This window comes from Rhinolophus ferrumequinum, chromosome 21 (assembly GCF_004115265.2).
Source record: "Rhinolophus ferrumequinum isolate MPI-CBG mRhiFer1 chromosome 21, mRhiFer1_v1.p, whole genome shotgun sequence".
Classification (NCBI taxonomy): Eukaryota; Metazoa; Chordata; class Mammalia; order Chiroptera; family Rhinolophidae; genus Rhinolophus; species Rhinolophus ferrumequinum.
Genome location: NC_046304.1, coordinates 26,051,868 through 26,072,136, shown reverse-complemented (window position 1 = coordinate 26,072,136; position 20,269 = coordinate 26,051,868). Strand labels below are relative to the sequence as shown.

The window sequence follows — 20,269 nt, the reverse complement described above, 5'->3', positions numbered from 1 at the left end:
CTAAAACATAGTATCACTGTTATGTTTTCTAAGGACTCATTTCTTCTCCTCTTGTCTTTTAAGGGAGCACTATCCAATAGAAATATAATGTGAGTCACATGTAATTTTAAATCTTCTAGTAGCCGCATTAAAAAGTTTTTAAAAAGGTGAAATTAATTTCAATAATTTAACCCAGTTTATCCAAAACATCATTTGAGCATGTAATTAAAGAGGCGAAAGGTATTACTGAGATGTTTTACTTTTTTTTTAAACTAAGTCTTTGAAATCTAATACATATTCTATACTTAGAGTACATCTGAATTTGGACTGATCACATGTCAAGTAGTTGATAGTCACTTCTGTACCGGGAGTGCCAAAAAATGTATACATATTTATTTTAAGAGATGTTATCTATGTATTACTTTACAAAGTTGAATTGAATTACTGTAGCAATGTGTATAGTATGGCATTTGCTCAAAAGATGGTGTTAATCAAATGAATGCTAGCGTCACCATGCGACAGGCAGGATATCCAAAGAAAATGGCGGAAGCATGGTTATCGTTGGAGGAGCACAAGACCATTTTGAAGTGGTATTTGAAATTCGAGAACAGGTGGAAGTATGCAACAGAATCTCCAACAAACCTAATGATTGCACGCATTTGTGGTAAGTTTGAGACACGTACTGTATGTGATGTACACAAGGGAAGATCCAGGAGGCCTCGCAAGCAACAAGTCCTGCTTCTGCAATGGTGTTGGAAGAGTTTACACGCTCGCCACAAAAGTCCGGAGATAGGCATTAGCAGAACAAGCACACGACGCATTCTTAAAACAGCAAAATGGAAAGTTTTTATCCCAAGATGGATATACATTTTTTTGGCACTCTCTGTATATTGATTATTGATTGCATTAACAGCACAATTCTAGGGCTTTAAGCCCAGCTGAGTTTGGTCGTGTTTATTGATAAAAGGTATCTTCTCTCTAATCTGAACCCTCTTGGAATTGTAAGATACCCACTATTTGCCAAGTTGGGCATAGGTAGTCTCTTTTTTTCCTTCCCTGCAGCCTGTCTGTGCTAGTCTGTCATTAATGTCTATTATCAAGATTATTCATTCTATTTCTCAAATACTAAGTGATAATACAATGGTACTTATGACCCATGAAATTACGATATTGAGTCATTAGGATTTGCGTGGTCAGTTTCCACATACTCATGTTTTCCAGAAATATTTATGAGAAAAATTAAGTGCTAAGAGAGACTTTTTTTCTTTCTCCTTTTCCCTCCCAGTTAAGCTTTTCTTACTATCATTTCTTACTTTGATTCTTACTACAGACTCACACAAATCTGTCTTTTTGAACTGTTGGTTTCAGATATGAATGATAATAGAGACATTTTTTTCTGAAGGGGAAAAGGGGGTAAGAAACCTTTGCCTAAGCAGAACTGGCCAGACAGTGTTTGAAATTAGGCCTTAATAAGCTCAATTCTCACAACAACCCAATTACTCCAATTTTATCATTGTTAAACCTTAAGCACAGAGAGGTTAAGTAACTTGTCCATGGTCATAAGATTTTCAAGTTATAGGGCATAAAAATTACAAGACAGATTGTCACCCTGTAGACGACTGTAACTTCTGTACCTACATCTTTTTAAAGTGATAGGAAATAATAAAATACTTAAAAATTACTTACACGTATTGGGGAAATACAAGATTATAAAGAGTACTTAAGAGCACTTGAAGTAGTAAACCAGAATAATATGTTGTTGGCTTGTTAAGTATTCTTTATAAGGTCAGTAATGTGCTCACTAAGTGAGCAGAAGTATATATATGAAATTCACGGATAAAGTGTTTTATATTCTGAATTTTAATATAGATCCTGTTTCAAAGCGATATATTAATACCGAATACTGAAGTTATACCTGTAAATTTAAGAAATTTAATAAATTACTATGAGGGCTACAGAAATACAGATTAATGCATTGGTTCCCAAACTTGCCTGGATGTGGAATCACCGTGAGAGATTAAAAAATATTGATGCTTGTGTTTTAACCTGAGAACGTGGCCTGGCTTTGGAATTTTTAAAAGATCTCCAGGTGATTCTATTGAAAGACAGATTTGGAAACTGTTGAATTGATGGAATAATCTGGGAATTAGGATGACTAGGGTTTTTTTTTTGTATTCTTTTAATGGTGGTAAAATATGCACAACAAAATTTACCATTGCAACCACTTTTTAGTAGCTCAGTGGCGTTAAGTACATTCACATTGTTGTGCAGCCATCACACTATCTATCTACAGAACTTTTTCATCGTCCGAAGCTGAAAATTTGCCCATTAAATAGTAACTCCTATTTTCCCCTCCTTCTAGCCCCTGGTAACCACTATTCTACTTTCTGTCTCAAATGAATTTGACTGTTCTGGGTACCTTAGATAAGTGAAATCATACAGTATTTGTCCTTTTTGTCTGGCCTATTTCACTTAGCATAATATCCTCAAGGTTCACATCTATGTTGTAGCATGCACCACAATTCCATTCCTTTTATGGCTGAATAATATTCTGTTGTATTTTTTTTATACCACATTTTGTTTATTGATTCATCTGTCAATGGACAGTTGTTTCCACTTTTTGTCTATTTTGAATAATGCTGCTATAAATATTGGTGTATAGATAACTGTTCAAATCCTTGCTTTCAGCTCTTTTGGTAATATACTCAGAAATGGAATTGCTGGATCCTACAGTAATTCTATGTTCATTTTTTTTTTCTTTTTGAGGAATTGCCATATTTTCACATGGCTGCACCATTTTATATTTTCCACCAGCAATGCAGGAGGATTCCAGTTTTTCCACATTCTCTTTTTTCTTTTCCTTCCTTCCTTCCTTCCTTCCTTCCTTCCTTCCTTCCTTCCTTCCTTCCTTCCTTCCTTCCTTTTTTATACCGTTCTTATTGGTGTGAAGTGGCATCTTACTGTAGTTTTGTGGATTAGTGACGTTGAGCATCTTTTCATGTGCTTGGTGGCCATTTGTGTAACGTCTTTAGATAGATGTCTGTTCAAGTCCTTTGCCCGTTTTTAATTAGTAGATAGGATGACTAGGGTTTTATGTCCACATTCGCTTTAACTAGTCTTATGATTTTAAGCCATTTAATTTCTTTGTGCCTTGAATTCCCTACCAGCAAAATAGGATATCATCTTTCTGTACCTACCTAATAGAACTGCTAAAAATAGATTAAATATGGCTCTTCTTAAAGCCGTATACATATTAAACTGTTACTAGAACAGCTAACTTGAATCTATAAGCTTTTTTTCATTTTCTGTCTTAGAAACAAAGAATGTTTCGTTTAATTTCAGTACTTAAATGAGGAACATTTTTCTACAACAGGTGACTGTTCAGGTTTCATTTGTAAATTCTGCCTCACGTGTACCTTTTTATTAGGTTGGTGCAAAAGTAATTGCGGTTTTTGCAGTTACTTTTTAACCTTTTAAACTGCAATTACTTTTGCATCAACCTAATATTTTGGTTATTACAGCGGAACCTCCTGGAGAGCAGTGGTATTCTCTACAGTACTTTATAGTAGCTAACAGTACCTTGGATTCTCATTATTACATATATTTGTTTTAACTTCACTTTTTTAAGTGCTAAGTACCAAAAATGTTTGAGGTGATATTATCAATGATATCTCTCCTTGAAAGAAGAGCCATTCTTAGTTCAGTATGGCAGTATTACCTAACATTCTCTTTGTTCTGTATTTCCTAACTAGAATATTGCCTTTAAAGTAAGAATTACAGAAATTTTATCCCATATTTAGAATGTTTAGTTTTTTCTCCTATATCATGCAAACGCTTGGTTTATTTTAAACCATTTCATAACTAGTTCAGACTGCACTGAGAACATGCTAGCTGTATAGGAGGTGATGTTTTTCTTTCACCATAGGCAGCTAGAATTGAGAGCTGCTGGTGAGTAGGGCAGTGCAGATAAACAGAGCTGAGAGATTGACCATATGTTTTACATGTTGGAATATTGGGTTTTTACAAAGACCCCTTGGAGACAAATTTATCACTTTATATCAAAGAGCTAAGTTTTATTTTCTGATTCAAAAGTTATTAAGATGGTCAAGTGCTCATTGGACATATGGAAAGGCTACATTGGGCCTTCATTATATGGACCATGATTTTTGTATATACCAGATTACATTTATTTTTCTAAATAATATTTTATAGAATTTAAGTACATTTACTTCTTTTTAACATTTCCCATTTTATAATAATCTGTTTAGGAAAATTTTTAGTCACATTAATTGCTTTTTATGTCTTGGCAAAAATTTGTTTTGAGTGTCCTTTCTTATTTTCATTTAATGTTTTATGTACGAAATGAAACAGAGTTGAAAGCTGTATTTTTAAGAACCATACTTCACTGATTAAAAGAACAGGAAATATGAGGATATAAAATTCAAGTCTCCTAACCTCTTTGTCTTTTAAAGATAAAGAACATGAGACTGTTTTAGGTTGTTGTTTATACTTGCAAATGTTCTTGGAATTATTTGCAATTCAGATTCTAAAATCTGCTATTCAGTTACTAAGCACACAGCATTCATAATCATTTGTGTAGCATACTAACTTGATCCCTAAAACTAATCAACTTACAATTTCTCTACGTAATAGATTGTTTTTGCTTGAGTCACTTCCTTAATAAATGTTTTTCTTGACATAAGTAGTTTTAGTTAGTAATTCCCCCTTTAAACACTTAAAATTTTCCCCCTCTACTAAGACATACTTGTCTCCTAAAGCTTCCTGAAAACCTGTAAAAAGCTTGTAATGGTAAAAAAAATGTATAGTCGCTCTAACAAGTTGAATATGAATTTTCTTAATGTTTTAAAAGCATCTTTGTCATTTAAATTCTTATATCTTTTTTTATTTAGAGAGAAAAATGCCTTGATAATTGATTTCTGCCTGTTTTATGTCAATACGTATAAAGGGCATATCTCTCTCAGAAATTAAACATTAGTGGTTTACTAAGATAAAAATACTATTTAGACATTATGTTGCGTACTTATGTGTTCTAAAGCTCAACCTTAATTATAGAATTGTTTCAGAAAAGAGGACACTCAAAAGAAAAAAAAGCACAAATATGGCTACATATGCATTCCCACATCTAGTAACAAAATTAGTTGCGTATGTTTGTTTACATTAGATTCCTTCTTTGAGAAAAATAATTGTATGGTGGCTATGGGGTAATTTTTAAAAATCCTAATGTTTCAACTGGTATTAAAACTCCTGTTTGATAGTTTTAACATGGTATTAGAATCACACCCTTGATTTTGGCTTTTTCCTTGAGGCTGTGTTATAATATAGGCCACATCATCATGTTGTTAAGAAACAATTTTTATTTTCTAGCCCTATAGTTTCTGGGCTATTGATACTCTCTTTAAATTATGCTTTCAAACCAGCAAGTTTTTTTCTACATTCATCTCTTTCTTTTGGTACTTTATCAAGTATAGCTGTTGACAACCAAATTACATTTTAATTTTATCCATTCCCTGAACTCTGTAAGTACATTAGGCACATTTTCTGCCTTCCAGATTATTTTAGGCAACAGTGCTATGAAGTATTTCTTCATTACATAACATGGGTCCACCATTTTCCTAGCTTCCCATAATAATGTTCTCATCATTTTCCAGCATCTTATATTACTTGCTACCAATCATGTGGTCCCAAAGCCAATGCCACATATCTAGGTTTTTGTCATGGTAGCACCTCACCTTTGGTGCCTGTCATTTATTGCTATGTAACAAACGACCCTCCAATACACAGGGGCTTAAAATATCAGTTCTATATTGTTATTAATGTATCTGCAGGTCAACCGGGGGTTAGCCAATCAGGTCCACACTGTAAACAGAAGTTGGGCAGAGGTGTATTCCATATAATTCTCATCCACCTTAGACCAGTGAGCCAGCCAGGGCATGTTCTTATGGTTATGAAAGAAGCACTGGAGGGTAAGCCGAATGCATAGGCACATTTCAGACTTCTGCTTGCCATAGCAAGTCACAAAGCAAGCCTAAGTTAAGAGTTAGGGAAGTATATTTCACCTCTAATGGGAGTAACTACAAAGTCACAGCAAAGAGCCTGGATAAAGAGAGGGTGGGCAAAACATAATACAAAGTTACAGTAATCAAAACAGTGTGGTGCTGGCATAAAGACAGATACATAAACCAATAGAATAGAATAAGATAAATAAAATGGAATAGAATAAAGTCCAGAAATAAACTCGTGTGTGTGTGTGTGTGTGTGTGTGTGTGTGTGTGTGTTCAGTTGATCTTCGCCAAGGGTGCCAGGACTACTCAGTGGGAAAGGACAGCCTCTTCAACAAATGATGTTGGGAAAACTGGATATCCACATGCAAAAGAATGAAGTTGGATATTTATCTTACACTATATACAAAAATTAAAATGGATTAAAAACCTAAACATAAAAACTACAACTATAAAACTCCCAGAAGAAAACATAGGGGAAAAGCTTCATGACATTAAATTTGGCAGTGGTTTCTTGGTTATACACCAAAAGTTAAGGCAAGAAAAGCAAAAATAGACAGATGGGACCGTATCAAGCTTAAATACCTTTGTGCATCAAAGGACATAATCAGCAATGAAAAGGCAATTTACAGAATGGGAGAAAATATTTGCAAATCATATGTTTGTTAAGGGGTTAATATCCACCATATATAAAGAACTACAACTCAACAACAAAAAATCAAATACCGTATTTGCCGTGTATAATGTACAGTTTATGCCCACATTTGTGAGGGAAAAATAAGGATGCACATTATACATGGGTAGTACTAATTCCGTATCTATGTAAATGTTTTTAAATAATTCTTTTATGTATGCTTATGAGTTAAAAGTTAATTATAGAAATCATTACGATATCTGTATGCAAAATAATACTCTGGAATACCATAATCAGTTTTAACTTAACGATGAACTTGCAACGACGAAGAGTTCTTGGCCTTCTGTGATGCATAAATATTGTAAATTTGTTACCGGTACATAAAATTTCTTGTACCTTATATCTGTTCTTGTGTTTTGTAATTATTTGTTATGTAAAATTTCTTGTACCATAATATTTTAAAAAACAAGTACCTAAATGTAAACAAAAATTTGAATTAAAAAATTAAAACAAAAGATTTTTTTTTCCCTGAAAGTTTGGGTCGAAAATGTGGTTGCGCATTATACACTGGCAAAATACGGTAACCCAATTGAAAAATGGGCAAAAGACTTAAATAAACATTTCTTCAGAGAGGATACACAAGTGACCAACAAGCATATGAAAAGATTCTCAACATCAGCAATCAACAAAATGCAGATAAAAATCACAATGAGATACCACCTCACATCTGTTAGGATGGGTACTATTAAAAAAAAAAAGAAAACAACGAAGAATAACGTGTTAGAATAGAGCAGTTGGATCCCTTGTGTACTGTTGATAGAATTGTAAAATGATGGCAACCACTATGAAGAACAATATGGCAAAAAATTAATAATAGAACTACCATATGATACAGCAGTCCTACTTCTGAGTATATATCCACAGGAATTGAAAGCAGAATCTTAGATATTTTCATACCCATGTTCATAGCACCCTATCGCAATAGCCAAGAGGTGCAAGTAACCTGAATGTCCATTGGTGGATGAATGGTCAAGCAAAATGTGTTCTATACGTACAATGGGTTATTATTCACCCTTTAAAAAAGAAAGAAAACCTGTCACTTGCCACACCACGGATGAACCTTTGAGGACATTATGCTAAGTGAAGTAAGGCAGTCACAAAAAGACTATGTGTGATTGTACTTACGAGAGGTATCTACAGCAGTCAAATTCATAGAAACAAAGTAGAATGAATGGTGGTTTCCAGGGACTGGGAGGAGGTAAAAAGGAGGCTTTGTTGTTTAATGGGTGTAGTTTAATAATAGCAAGATGAAAAAGTTCTGGAGATCTTTTCCACAACAATATGAATGTACTTAACACTACCTAATGATCTAAAAATAGTTAAGATGATAAGTTTTATGTTGTGTTTTTTTACCGTGATTAAAAAAATGAGAGGGGTAAAGAATTGGGACCAATACTCAATCTTCCACAGATATCAAAGTTATAATTCCTTTTATCAAGGGATTTACAACCTGTCAGGGAGTTCAATTAGTAAGTAAATAATAGTAGTGCTATTATAAGTGTAGAATCTTATGGGAACACATAGGTGATGCTTAAAGGAGTCTTAAGGAATGATTAAGAAGTGGGGAGAAATTTGTCGTAAACAAAGGGGAACTGAATTCTTGGATTAAGTATGTGTCTAGAGAGTTTGGCAAAGATCAGATTGTGAAGGGTCTAAACTGCTATGCTAAGGTTTTTTTGATTTAGTCCTGAAGGCATTAGGGAACTATTGATTTTAAGCCTCCAGTTACATGATCAGAATTAATTTTTAGAAAGTTTGCTGGCAGCAGTATAAAGTAACAAAGATAAATTAGAGATTTGAGTAGTTTCCAGACCTTAACAAGAGACAGAACTGACAAATCATAGATATTAAGAACTAGAATCAGTAGGAATTAGTGATAGATTTATTAGTTGAATGTAGGGAGTTTAGGGGAAAAAATTTAAGATGATTTCTATTTCTGGCTTGGGCAACTGTATAGGTATAGACTTGGTAAGAAAAGCAGTATGTTTGGTTAGAGATAAGCAGTTCAGATATGGACTTCATTGTACAGTAGTTAGTGTGTGTCTACTCTGCCAAGGACCTATTCTAGATTCTAGGGATACAACATTGAACAAAGGAGACAGATTCTTCTCCAATTGAGTTTACATTGTATAAGAAATACCGGAATCATAACATGTTGAATTGTGACTATTTCTTAGCCAAAACAAAACAAATCCCAGAGGAGGAATTGAGGGGCAATTTAAAGGAGGATGACCTCACCTAGAAGGTATTTGAATAAAAACCTTATGAAGGTGAATGCAGATATCTGGAATGTAGTTTTAGGTCGAGTACAGTAGGTACAAAGGCCTGGTGTATTTAAGGAACAGAGGAGAGGCCAGCTGAGGGAGAAGGGAAAGTATTAGAAGACTAGTAAGAGATGAGGTCAGAGAAGTAAGAGGTGTTGGGGGTAGGTATGCTGATATAAGGCACCATAGGATGTAAGAATAACTTTTATGATGTTGCTTAAGTTTGTTTCTTTTCCCCTAAGGAATTAAAACTTTGTTTTCATTATCTACGTCTTGTTAAGACATTTTCATAGCATCCTGTACCTGGTTTTTGTTACAGCATTAGCCATAACAATAATTAAATAAATGAGTGCTTACCACAGTATCATGTGCTTAGCTGTAAAATACTTGTTGAACAAAGGAATAACGTTTGCTTTTACTTGGTGGCTTAGTATGTAGTGCATTTGGATCTGATTATAATACTAAGTTTAATGCACAGTACCTTTTATATATATATAAATTCATATATATATAAATAATTTCATATACATATAATTTATATATATATATAAAAATTTCATTGGGGAATATTGGAGGACAATGTGTTTCTCCAGGGCCCATCAGCTCCCAAGTTGTTGTCCTTCAATCTAATTGTGAAGGGTGCAGCTCACTGGCCCATGTGGGAATTGAACCAGCAGCCCTGTTGTTCAGAGCTCGCGATCTAACCAGCCGAGCCATCCAACCACCCCCTTTTTTTTCTATTTTTTATTTTTTTAAATTTATTTTTAGTGTGTTTCTCCAGGACCCATCAGCTTCAAGTCAAGTAGTTGTTTCAATCTAGTTGTGGAGGGCGCAGCTCACAGTGGCCCATGTGGGGATCGAACCTGCCAATCTTGTTGTTAAGAGCAACGTGTTCTAACCAACTGAGCTCACCGGTTGGCCCAATGCACAATCCTTTTGAATGTGTGCGTGTATGTTTTTTGTTTTGTTTTAAGCATTTGGAGATAGGTTTGTGTTTGGTAGATTTTTTTGTCTGTTTTGTAGTATAGATATCTTACCACTGTTGAAAAATACTGCTGGAAAGCAATAACAAAGTTGAGTTTACTTTAACCGAGCATTAGCAATGGTTTACTTTTGGATGGATAGTTTTCAACAATACTAGTTAATAGTCTCTTAACTTGATTATTTTATACTCTTATAGCAAATGTGTATGATCTTTGTAATGACTCATCAAATAGCTATACCAATAGGGTGTCTTTTAATGAGAGAAGAAACGAGCTTAATTTACTTATTCAATAATTTAAAAATTGTAAATTTTATTTCGTATTGGCTTTATCAGTCATACCTCAGTAAAGCTGAGGGGGTAGGTAACTCTTGGCTAAATGCAGTGTAGTATCCTGGATTGAACCTTGGAACAGAAAAAGGGCATAAGTGGAAAATCAGGTGAAATCCTAATGAAGATTGGAGTTCGTTTGGCAAATGTAGCATGGCTATGTAAGATGTTAACATTAGGGGAAACTGAGTGAAGGGTATATGGAAACTCTCTATACTATCTTTGCAACTTTTCTATAAATTTAAAATTATTCCAAATACAAGTTTATTTAAAAAAAAACACAAAATCTTCTGGGGTCAGGGAAGATATGGCAATCACTGATTATAGAATTAAAAAATTTTTTAATTTAAAAGTTACATGATTCAAACAGTACAAAATGGTATTATAAATTAGAAAATTTTAAGATCGCCACTTAATTGCTTTAGTCCCATTCCCTGGAAGTAACCAGGTTTTGTTTTTGTTTTTAAATCTTTTTTTAAAATTTATTTTGGTGGTTACTGCCATAATTGCAGAAATGCTTTACTTCTAGGCCTTGATTAATCAACGTGAGATACAATGTCTACTGATTCTTGACAATGAAAGATAAGATTTCTTTTAGTTACATTCTTTTCAGTTTTCAGTTATATTATTTTCAGTTTTTCTTTTTAACTTGAATGATAAGCTTAAATTTTAGTTTCTTGTTCTATCAACTTTAAACAGTATCTGTTGGCTCCTTAATATACATTAGATGAAGAAATTTTCAGCTCTGCATTACTCTTCACTTCTTCCAAAGAAACTTTTCTCTTTTCCACTTTTAAAAAAATGAGACTATGCTTTTTTGGTAGCCTACCCTTTTCATTAAACCCACTCTTTCGGTAGCTATATTATAATTGTAGTGTTTGTGTACTTAACTGGTTCCTCTATTTGCAGCTTTTTCTACTACAAATCATGATCTGAAGAACTTTTTTTTATAGCTAAATCCTTGCTCATATCTGATTTTTTTCTCCTTCAGATGATGAAGTAGAATTTCTGGGTTAAAGCGAATATGCATTTTGTGGTGTAGCTGCATAATTAAGAAAAGCAAGTTAACATTTTTTGGCATATTATCACTAAAATATAACTTTTTCTTCTTTATTAGTGAACACTTGTCCTGCTCTTTCACCTTTTTCTTGCATGGAGACAGCAATGTTTGTACCAGTGTGGAAATCAACCAACATCAACCTGTGTACCTTCTTAGTGAAGAGCATATCACCCTTGCTCAACAGTCTAATAGCCCATTTCAAGGTAGATTATTTTGTTTGCTTAGGTATTTGATCTTTTATTGTTGAAAATTCTTACTGAAATTGGTAATTGTACATTTTGGGATTAATGAAATTTAGCCTATTGATGATTCTGATGTAATTTACTTTATTCCCCATTAGAGCATTAAATCAATGAAATAAGTTCTTTTAAATACAAGTATTATTTTTAAAATTCTTGTACATGAATGACAGCATATTTTAAAATATTTTTTTCTAAATAGCATTTAGCACATATATATGTGCTTATGTTTTCATAGTTACCTTGCACATCAAGTCACATGTCATTTTGAACACTTAATACTGGGACTTTTAGTATAATTTATCTAGCGGAAATACTTTATAAAATGGCTGGTTTGTTTTTGAGGCTGATTTGTTCTTGTTTTAATTCAAAGCCTAGTATTTGCTTTTTTAAAATGCATATGGCATTACATGTAAATACTTAGATTTATATATGCACATTGTTTTTCCTCAAATTGCTTTTCCTTAGTGGAAGTCAGGAGAAATTGAAGGATATACAGATATTCCCAGTTTATCGTGAAATTCTATCCATCTGAGATTTTTTTGGTAGAAAAAATTTAAGTTTTTATAATAAACTCAATGCTGTACCTTATCTTCACAATAATGAAGTACAATAAATTGATTTTCTCAGGAATGATCATTACGGGTTTCTTTTTCTTTTTTAGAATTGCATAATTACTTGCCATACTGTTCAGTGTGATCTTATTTGGTGTATAGTCTTTAGTTACTTATTTGATGTCTGTTTTGGGTTTCTAGTTATCTTAAGCCCATTTGGACTAAATGGCACTCTCACAGGACAGGCCTTCAAGATGTCCGATTCAGCTACAAAAAAACTAATTGGTGAATGGAAACAATTCTATCCTATCTCATCTTGTTTGAAGGAGATGTCTGAAGAAAAACAAGAAGATATGGATTGGGAAGATGATTCTTTAGCTGCAGTAGAAGTTCTTGTTGGTACGGATTCTGAGTATTAATCCTAAAGGGAAGATAGTGACTGTATGTATTAGTTAGATTTTGCTGAATAATAAACAACCGTAATACCTTAGTGACTTTCAACACCAAACATTTATTTCTTACTGCTCACATTACGTAAGGGCTGCAGCTCGATGGTGGTTTGGCTCCTTGTATTTTCTTATTCTGCAGCCTAGGTTCAAGGAGTACCCCATATCTGGAACATGCTATTCTTACAAGAACAGAGGAATAATAGGGACTGAGTCTAACCATGTAAGTGTATTTAAGGCTTCTGCTTGGATACATCTGTTCACACTCAGACAAAACTAGTCACATGGCCATGCTGTAGTCATTGGAGTAGGGAAATATATTCCACCTAGGGGAAAGCAGGCTAAAAGGGGGAAGAAAATAATTTTGAAGATACTATTTGGAGGCTGGAAAATTGACAACCTGTGTTATGCAGTATTTTAACATTTGGTAAAACCGTCATCTCTGATAACTGAAAAGGAAGAATATGTACCTGAAAGAACTGGCTTTCATCTGCTCTGCCCAGGTCAGCTCTGTTCAGATTGGCTGTTTTCTATATGTGTTCTCATTCAGGGAAGGGACCGAGAGTAACAAGGTAAACTGTATTTGGGACATGCTGATCTTACGGCAGAGGACAGAAGTGTAAGAGATAAGAGAGAGCTGCATTGATCCTGCAAGCACATTTAAAGTTCCTGTTAGGATTTGACATATATCACTTATATTTCAGAGCAAATTACACAGCCAAGCCTGACAATGGGGTGAAGATGTATACTCCACTTTAGAGAGACATGGGAGGTGTGGGGAATATATAATGGAGCAGATAATTGGGATTAGAAGTGCAACACTGTTTAGTGGAATCATATGGTAATGTTACATATGAAGATTGCCTTATTTGGGGTTTTGGGTTTTTTAATTTTAAAAAAATCTATATTTGATTTTAATAAATACATTACCACCAGAGTAATTGTGACAAAAAACAAAAGCAAAACACCAACATATAATAGGCTTTTTAAATAGAAACATAAAGGGGCGGCCGGTTGGCTCAGTGGTTAGAACACAGTGCTCATAACACCAAGGTCGCTGGTTTGATTTCCACATAGGCCAGTGAGCTGCACCCTCCACAACTAGAATGAAAACAATGGCTTGATGTTTCCATCAAGCAGGCCAGTGAGCTGCGTCCTCAACAACTAGATTGAAAACAACGACTTGACTTGGAACTGATGGGTCCTGGAAAAACACTGTTCCCCAATATTCCCCAATAAAAATTTAATTAAAAAAAAGAGACATAAAGAAGAAAACAAAAAATGGTCCATAATTCTAGTGCCCAGATTACTTTTGTTAAACTTTTAAAATAAATTTTGGTACACCTATAGGCAGTCAAATTTGCAAATAAGGATTTTTGAAAAACGTAATACACATTTTACGTTAGAAAATCAAAAATGAAAAGAGAAAGCTTTATTCTAAGTCTCGCAGAAGGTAACCAGTACTAACAGTTTCGTGTGGTTTCTTGCAGAAAAACCTATGCCAAAAAGAGCGTAGATTTATAAAAATATATTAAATATATTACTATTTAAACAAGTGTAATTATATCTACTTTTCCATTACAGTATTTTTGACTGAAACTAATCCCACTGTCATCACAATAATAATTGATTTTCCTGTCTTTTTTCCTTTCAGCTGGTGTCCGAATGGTCTACCCAGCATGCTTTGTTCTAGTTCCTCAGTCAGACATTCCTACTCCAAGCTCTGTGGGATCCTCTCACTGTTCAGCTTCCTGCTTGGGTGTCCATCAAGTGCCTGCTTCCACAAGAGATCCTGCTATGTCTTCGGTTACTCTTACACCACCTACATCTCCTGAGGAAGTCCAAACAGGTATTGTTTTAATTTGTTTCATTAGCTCTAGTGATAAATCTGTTATTTTGAATATAGTAAACAATTTAATTTAAAACATAATTATTTTGAAATAATTTCAAATTTGTTGAAAGAACTCCCTCATCCAGTTTCCCAAACTGTTTCACATTTGTTCCATCACCCTCGCCATATGTATACATTCATTATCATTGGCTTTCTTCTGAACCATTTAAGAGCAAGGTGCAGACATGATGCCCCATCATCCCTAAGTACTCTGTATATTTCAAAATTAATAATACCGTCCTATATAACTACCATTTAATCCTTCAAGTCAGGAAGTCAACAGTGATATAACATTACCATCCAGTTCACATGCCCTGTTCAGATTTTTTCCTTTCTGTATTTTATGTAAAGTAACATACTATTTTGCTTCAAAATATAAGTCCACTTACCAGGTAGCTGGGGCAAATTGTGTCACAAATTAATTTTTAAAAACCCAAATAATATTATTTTAAATCTACCTCTGTTCTCCTACAGTTTATTCTCTTTTCTTTGTTTTCAGTTGATCCTCAGTCTGCCCAGAAGTGGGTCAAATTCTCTTCAGTATCGGATGGCTTCAGCTCTGATAGTACTAGCCATCATGGTGGGAAAATACCCAGAAAATTAGCAAGTCATGTGGTGGATCGAGTTTGGCAAGAATGCAATATGAACAGAGCACAGAACAAGTACGTATTTTCATTTTCAAGTTAAAACTTACATGTTGGTCGTTACTTGTACATATGAGATATTTAAAGTATAAGCAGTCATTTATCTGATTTTTATTTAATTCAAAAAATTGATATTTTAAAATTCAATTTTAATGCTTAACTTAGGGTTACAGAAAATTTTGTGAATTCTAAATAATTTTATAATTTCAAATCTTAGGAGGAAGTATTCAGCTTCATCAAGTGGTCCATGTGAAGAAGAGACCGCTGATAAAGTAGCATCCTGGGATTTTGTTGAAGCCACACAAAGAGCAAATTGCTGCTGTTTGAGGTAGATTTTTTTTTTTTTTTTTTTTTTTTTTTTAGTCGATTGATAATCTGAATGTGTATGTGGTAGTTTCTTATGCTGTTGAATAGTTATGCCCCACTTTGTTTGAGGTAGCTTATATAAGCACAGTGTGTTAGGGTATTTTTCAAAAGAAAAATTTGAGGAAAAAAGTTCAATAATTTGGAGCTATTATAATTATAGAAGTACATACAAATAAGTGTATGCCTTACATTCTTGCACAGTTTTCAGAGCTGGACTGTGAAAGCTTGGTTTTGCAGCTAAATAAAAGAAAATTTTATACTTGATTATGGTTTGTGCGTGTGTGTGTGTGTGTGTGTGTATCTATAATTCATCTATAAGGTAAGAGGCACACGTCTCTTGAAGTGTTCATAGGTAGCATTGTGCCTGAGAAATTTCTCCCAAGGGGTCTTATGAAAAAGATGATATATGATGTACTAGATAAAAATTTCCACGATCTTTTATAGTAAATACACTATAGGGTTTGTGCAGCAGTTTCTAATAATATCCTTTGGGCAAACTGGAGGTGAAATGCTGAAATAAGATTCAAAAAATATGATTCAACAAGGGACCAAAGATGTTCTGTAAAAATACAAGCTTTCTAAGAGACTGTATTGGTTGAAAGGTTGATAGAGGAATGGATGAATTTGGAATTCTTCGGGCATTTGTATTTATTTTATATATTTGGGTCTTTGATGAGATTTGGTTAGAGGCATTAAGATTATATTGCTTAGAGTTTATTTTATTCTACAGATTAAGTGTAGATCATATGCTTTTGCAATCAAGTAAACAAATAATGATATTGACATCCGTAATCAGGACTTGTGAGCAAATAGTTGGCCACCCCTTTTCATCATGGATGTGAGCCAAGGAAATGGAGTACCTTGTCTGCAGGTTAGGGCCAAGGTTTTCCTTACATTAGCTCTGTTTGATTGAGTATAGTGACAGACTCTGAAGTATTGTGGTATGTTTTTTCATAGATTAAGTGTCCCTTACATAGATTTTTTGGAGTAGAGACTATAATTTTTAAAATTCTGGCAACTTTGTTGAAAACTTGCTTCTGTTGTTGATAGATTGGAATAAAAATATAGATTAGCTCCTGTTTAACAGTTTAAATGTTAAAAGCCATACCCAGCTAGGGGGAGAACAGACCTAGTCTTGAAATGCTGGGCTCCATGACATTATTTGTCTGACATTATTTGTATGATCCATTGGCCAAATTTGGCTCAGTGCCTGTTTTGTATAGCCTGTGAACTGAAAATGATTTTTACATTTTAAAATAGTTGAATAAAATTTAAAGGAGATTATTTTGTGACGTGAAAATTATGTGAAATCCAATTTTAGTGTTCATAAATAAGGATTTATTGGAACAGAGCCACATCTATTCATTTACATATTAACTACGGCTGCTTACATAGAGTTGAGTAATTGCAACACAGACTGTATGGCCCCCTGAGCCTAAAATATTTACCATCTGGTCCTTTACAGAGTAAGTTTGCCAGTCCCTGGTCTAAGACCAATGGAATGCTTAAATGAAATTAAGCTTTTCTTTCCTTGTATTTATTGGCATTTTTATCAAGTAGCTCTTCTTTTTTAGTTCCTAACCTAGTCTTTTACTTTCTTCTTTTTGAAAGATGTGGGTTTTAAGTATATTTGTCTAACATTGTTTTAGAGGAAGATGCTCAAAATGCATAAGTTCAAATTCTTGGTCTCTAAGCTGAACTTTCACTTTTAACTTTCTTTCATATTTCCAGAATTCCTCCCAGATATGTAAAAATTTGAAATAATGAAATTTTGTATAATCTATACATGTTACTTGCTTTGGTAAATCCCTTTAGTAAATACAGTGTTTCTAAGCATTTACTTTTTTTAATTTAATTGTTTACTATTGCATTTTTACTACGTGTTTCTGTTTACTTCCCTTAAATATGGTTCTTTTGTTCTGTTCTTAAATAAGGCTCGGAAAGACTTGAGTCACTGTATATGTGCATCCTCACTACTATAGAATATAGGAGGTATGGCACACGTTGGTAACTGACTGTAGTAGTCAGCCACTTTGCTCTCAAATCTATCCCTACATTTCCCCTGATCTGTTCTATATTGAAGGGAAGTACATTTTCTAGGCTCCCTTATTTTCTACATACATATTTTTTTTAGCTTTATTGAGATAAAATTGACAACGTTGTGTAAGTTTAAGGTGTGTGACATGATTTGATTAGCCTCACTTGCTTTCTGGATTTGGCTAATAGGAAACACTAATGAGATTGGTCGATGAGAAGAGGCAAAACGCCAGGGTACTTCCTCATCGGTTTTTTGATCCAACTCCAGCAGCAGCTCTGTGTCCCATTAATGGCAGCCCTGTTTCTTTCATGGTCCCATGGTCCCAGTTAACCACTAAGCAGGTCCTGCTATGGTTCTAGCACCATCCTAAGCTTCTGTGATATGGTAAGACTACTTCCTACTGTCCTCTCAGTCCTAGAAGTCATAGAAGCTCCCTGCTGTTACTAGTCTCTAGGTTGCTTCACTTTTCCTATTTTGTTGAACCAATTCTCTATAGTAAATTTCCTCTGTGATGACAGGATGACCCTGACTGATACATTGGCTTCTCTTAGAAATTGATTTGGGAAAAAAATTGCATAATTATATAAGCAATTTTCATGAGTATATCTAATTTTAAGGAATTTAAATTATACAAATAAAGCTGAAGATCCCCTCATCCTGCTCTATGTCTTTCCAAATTCTACCTCTCCCTTGAAGTGTCTCCTTGCCAATTAGATATTATCCTTCCATACTTTTCTCTGTAATTTTGTGTATATATATATATATATGTTTTTCCGCTGAACACATAAATATAATATTGATGTATTGGCATCTCTTTTTTTTCCACTTACTGTACCTTAGCTCTTTTCCAGTCTCATTACTTGTAGGATCTGCCATATTGTTTTAAAAAACTTTTTGGTATTCCACTGAATAGAAGTACCATAGTGTATTTAATCATTCGGGGTTTGATAGGTTACTTCCAGAGGCTTTTTGTTTGTGTTTACTTTAAAAAACAAAACAAAACTTCTGTGACTATCAGTTAGTTATTAGATTTTTTTGAACACTTTGTGATAGATGTCCTAGGCTCAGGATACACTAGCGAACAAGGCTCCTGCTATTTGGAAGCCTGTACTCCAATGGGAATGGGGCAGGTAACTAATTTGTTTTTAAAAAGAATTCTTAATCCTTCTAAAATTTAAGAGTGATGAGTGCTTGGAAGGAAATAAAACTAGGAGGGTGATGAGAGAGTTGTGGGCAAGGGGGTTATTTAAACTGCTTATGACTTCAAAAAGATTTTACCAATTTTACTCCCACATTTTGCATTTAAGAGTGCTGATTTTTGTTGTGCTTTCACTATTCTAAGAACTGTCCTTAATTTTATCTTTTTGTCATTATAGTAAGTGGAAAGCATAAAATTGTTTTAACTGGCATTTTTCAGTTATTAGTGAGATTAAATATTGTACATTTACCGATATTAGGCTTTAATCTGGCGGAATGTTCATAAGAAAATTAGCACATAGAAGGCTATATAACTATAGAAAGCAAAACAATAAATTTCAAGTGTTAACATTAAAATACTAGGAACTTATTAGGAAAAAGAATCTAAAGGGATCACTGTTGGATTATACTTTAAGGACAACTTCTTTTTTAGAAAGATTCTCAATTTGTTTGAGTTCTAGTATGAAATTCAGTTGTTCTCTCTACAGAAGGCCAGTTTTTAGAAAAAGGTCTCTGTAGAAGAAAGGGACTGTAATGTTACCAGAAATTTAGCTAGCCGTTGCTATTAGTATATAGGCTGAATTAATAGTTTCTTATCTTTAAAGAAGGGTAGGGGAATGTATGGCTGTTTACTTTTCGTATCTCCTGTATACTTGGAATATAACCAAATTGTTCACCGCAGGTTGTTGGTGATTCTCCTTAGTGCTTTGCGTAACTTGATCACTTCTTAAACTTTTGGTCTCAGAACTTATTTACACTCTAAAAAATTATTGAAGACCCCCAAAGTGCTTTTATTTATGTGGGTTACTATTTATATCGATTTTAGAGAAATGGTAAAGCACTACTTATTTAAAAAAATAATAAACCCAGTACATATTAACATGAATAAAATACTTTTATAGAAATCAACTGTTTTCCAAAATAACAACAAAAAAAATTAGAAGAGTAGTATTTTTTTTTTATTTTTGCAAATCTCTTCAGTGTTGAGCTCAATAGACGATAGCTAGATTCTCATCTAATTCTACATTCAATCTTTTGTTGTAGATTGTCTTGGTTGAAATGTGTGAAGAAAATCCAACTTCTCATAGCTATGCAATTAGAAAAGGGAAGAATATTTCAGTAGCTTTTTCAGATAATTGTGGATAGTCTTTGATTCTATACCAAAATTTGACAAGTGGTAGTTTCTTAAAAGTTAGTCTCAATGTGGAATGTGAAGCCATATTAATGAAATTCTTGTACCCACCAAAAACTGAATCTTTTACTTATGCATGATTTTGTAACATCATGCATTGATTATTTAGAAAATAACAGTTCACTGACTTATGCAGATCTTCCAAATGTTGGCACATTTTGTTATGTGATATGAAAAATTGCATTCATTAATATCACCAACAATCTCATCAGAAAAATCTTTTTTAAGTATTGGAATGCTGTTAAGCTCACTGTGGCAGATAACAATTTTCCAAATTCTAAATCTTCCCGAATTCTAAATAATGCATAAAAACTCAAATTTTATCATTTGTTTATCGTTAAAGTGCCAAACTCATTTTGTTCATTTTTGAAAA

At 33.7% G+C, this 20,269-nt stretch overlaps 1 protein-coding gene across 1 annotated transcript in view; it reads left to right on the top strand.

The window, feature by feature from the left end:
- The window catches only part of MED13 (mediator complex subunit 13), a 93,094-nt gene that overhangs the window by 16,330 nt on the left and 56,495 nt on the right, over positions 1-20,269 (top strand). Inside the window, exons 4-8 of the mRNA XM_033089520.1 lie at positions 11,387-11,532; positions 12,324-12,521; positions 14,223-14,417; positions 14,959-15,121; positions 15,321-15,431. Coding sequence (XP_032945411.1) covers positions 11,387-11,532; positions 12,324-12,521; positions 14,223-14,417; positions 14,959-15,121; positions 15,321-15,431 — 813 coding nt within the window. The remainder of the gene's footprint in view (positions 1-11,386; positions 11,533-12,323; positions 12,522-14,222; positions 14,418-14,958; positions 15,122-15,320; positions 15,432-20,269) is intronic.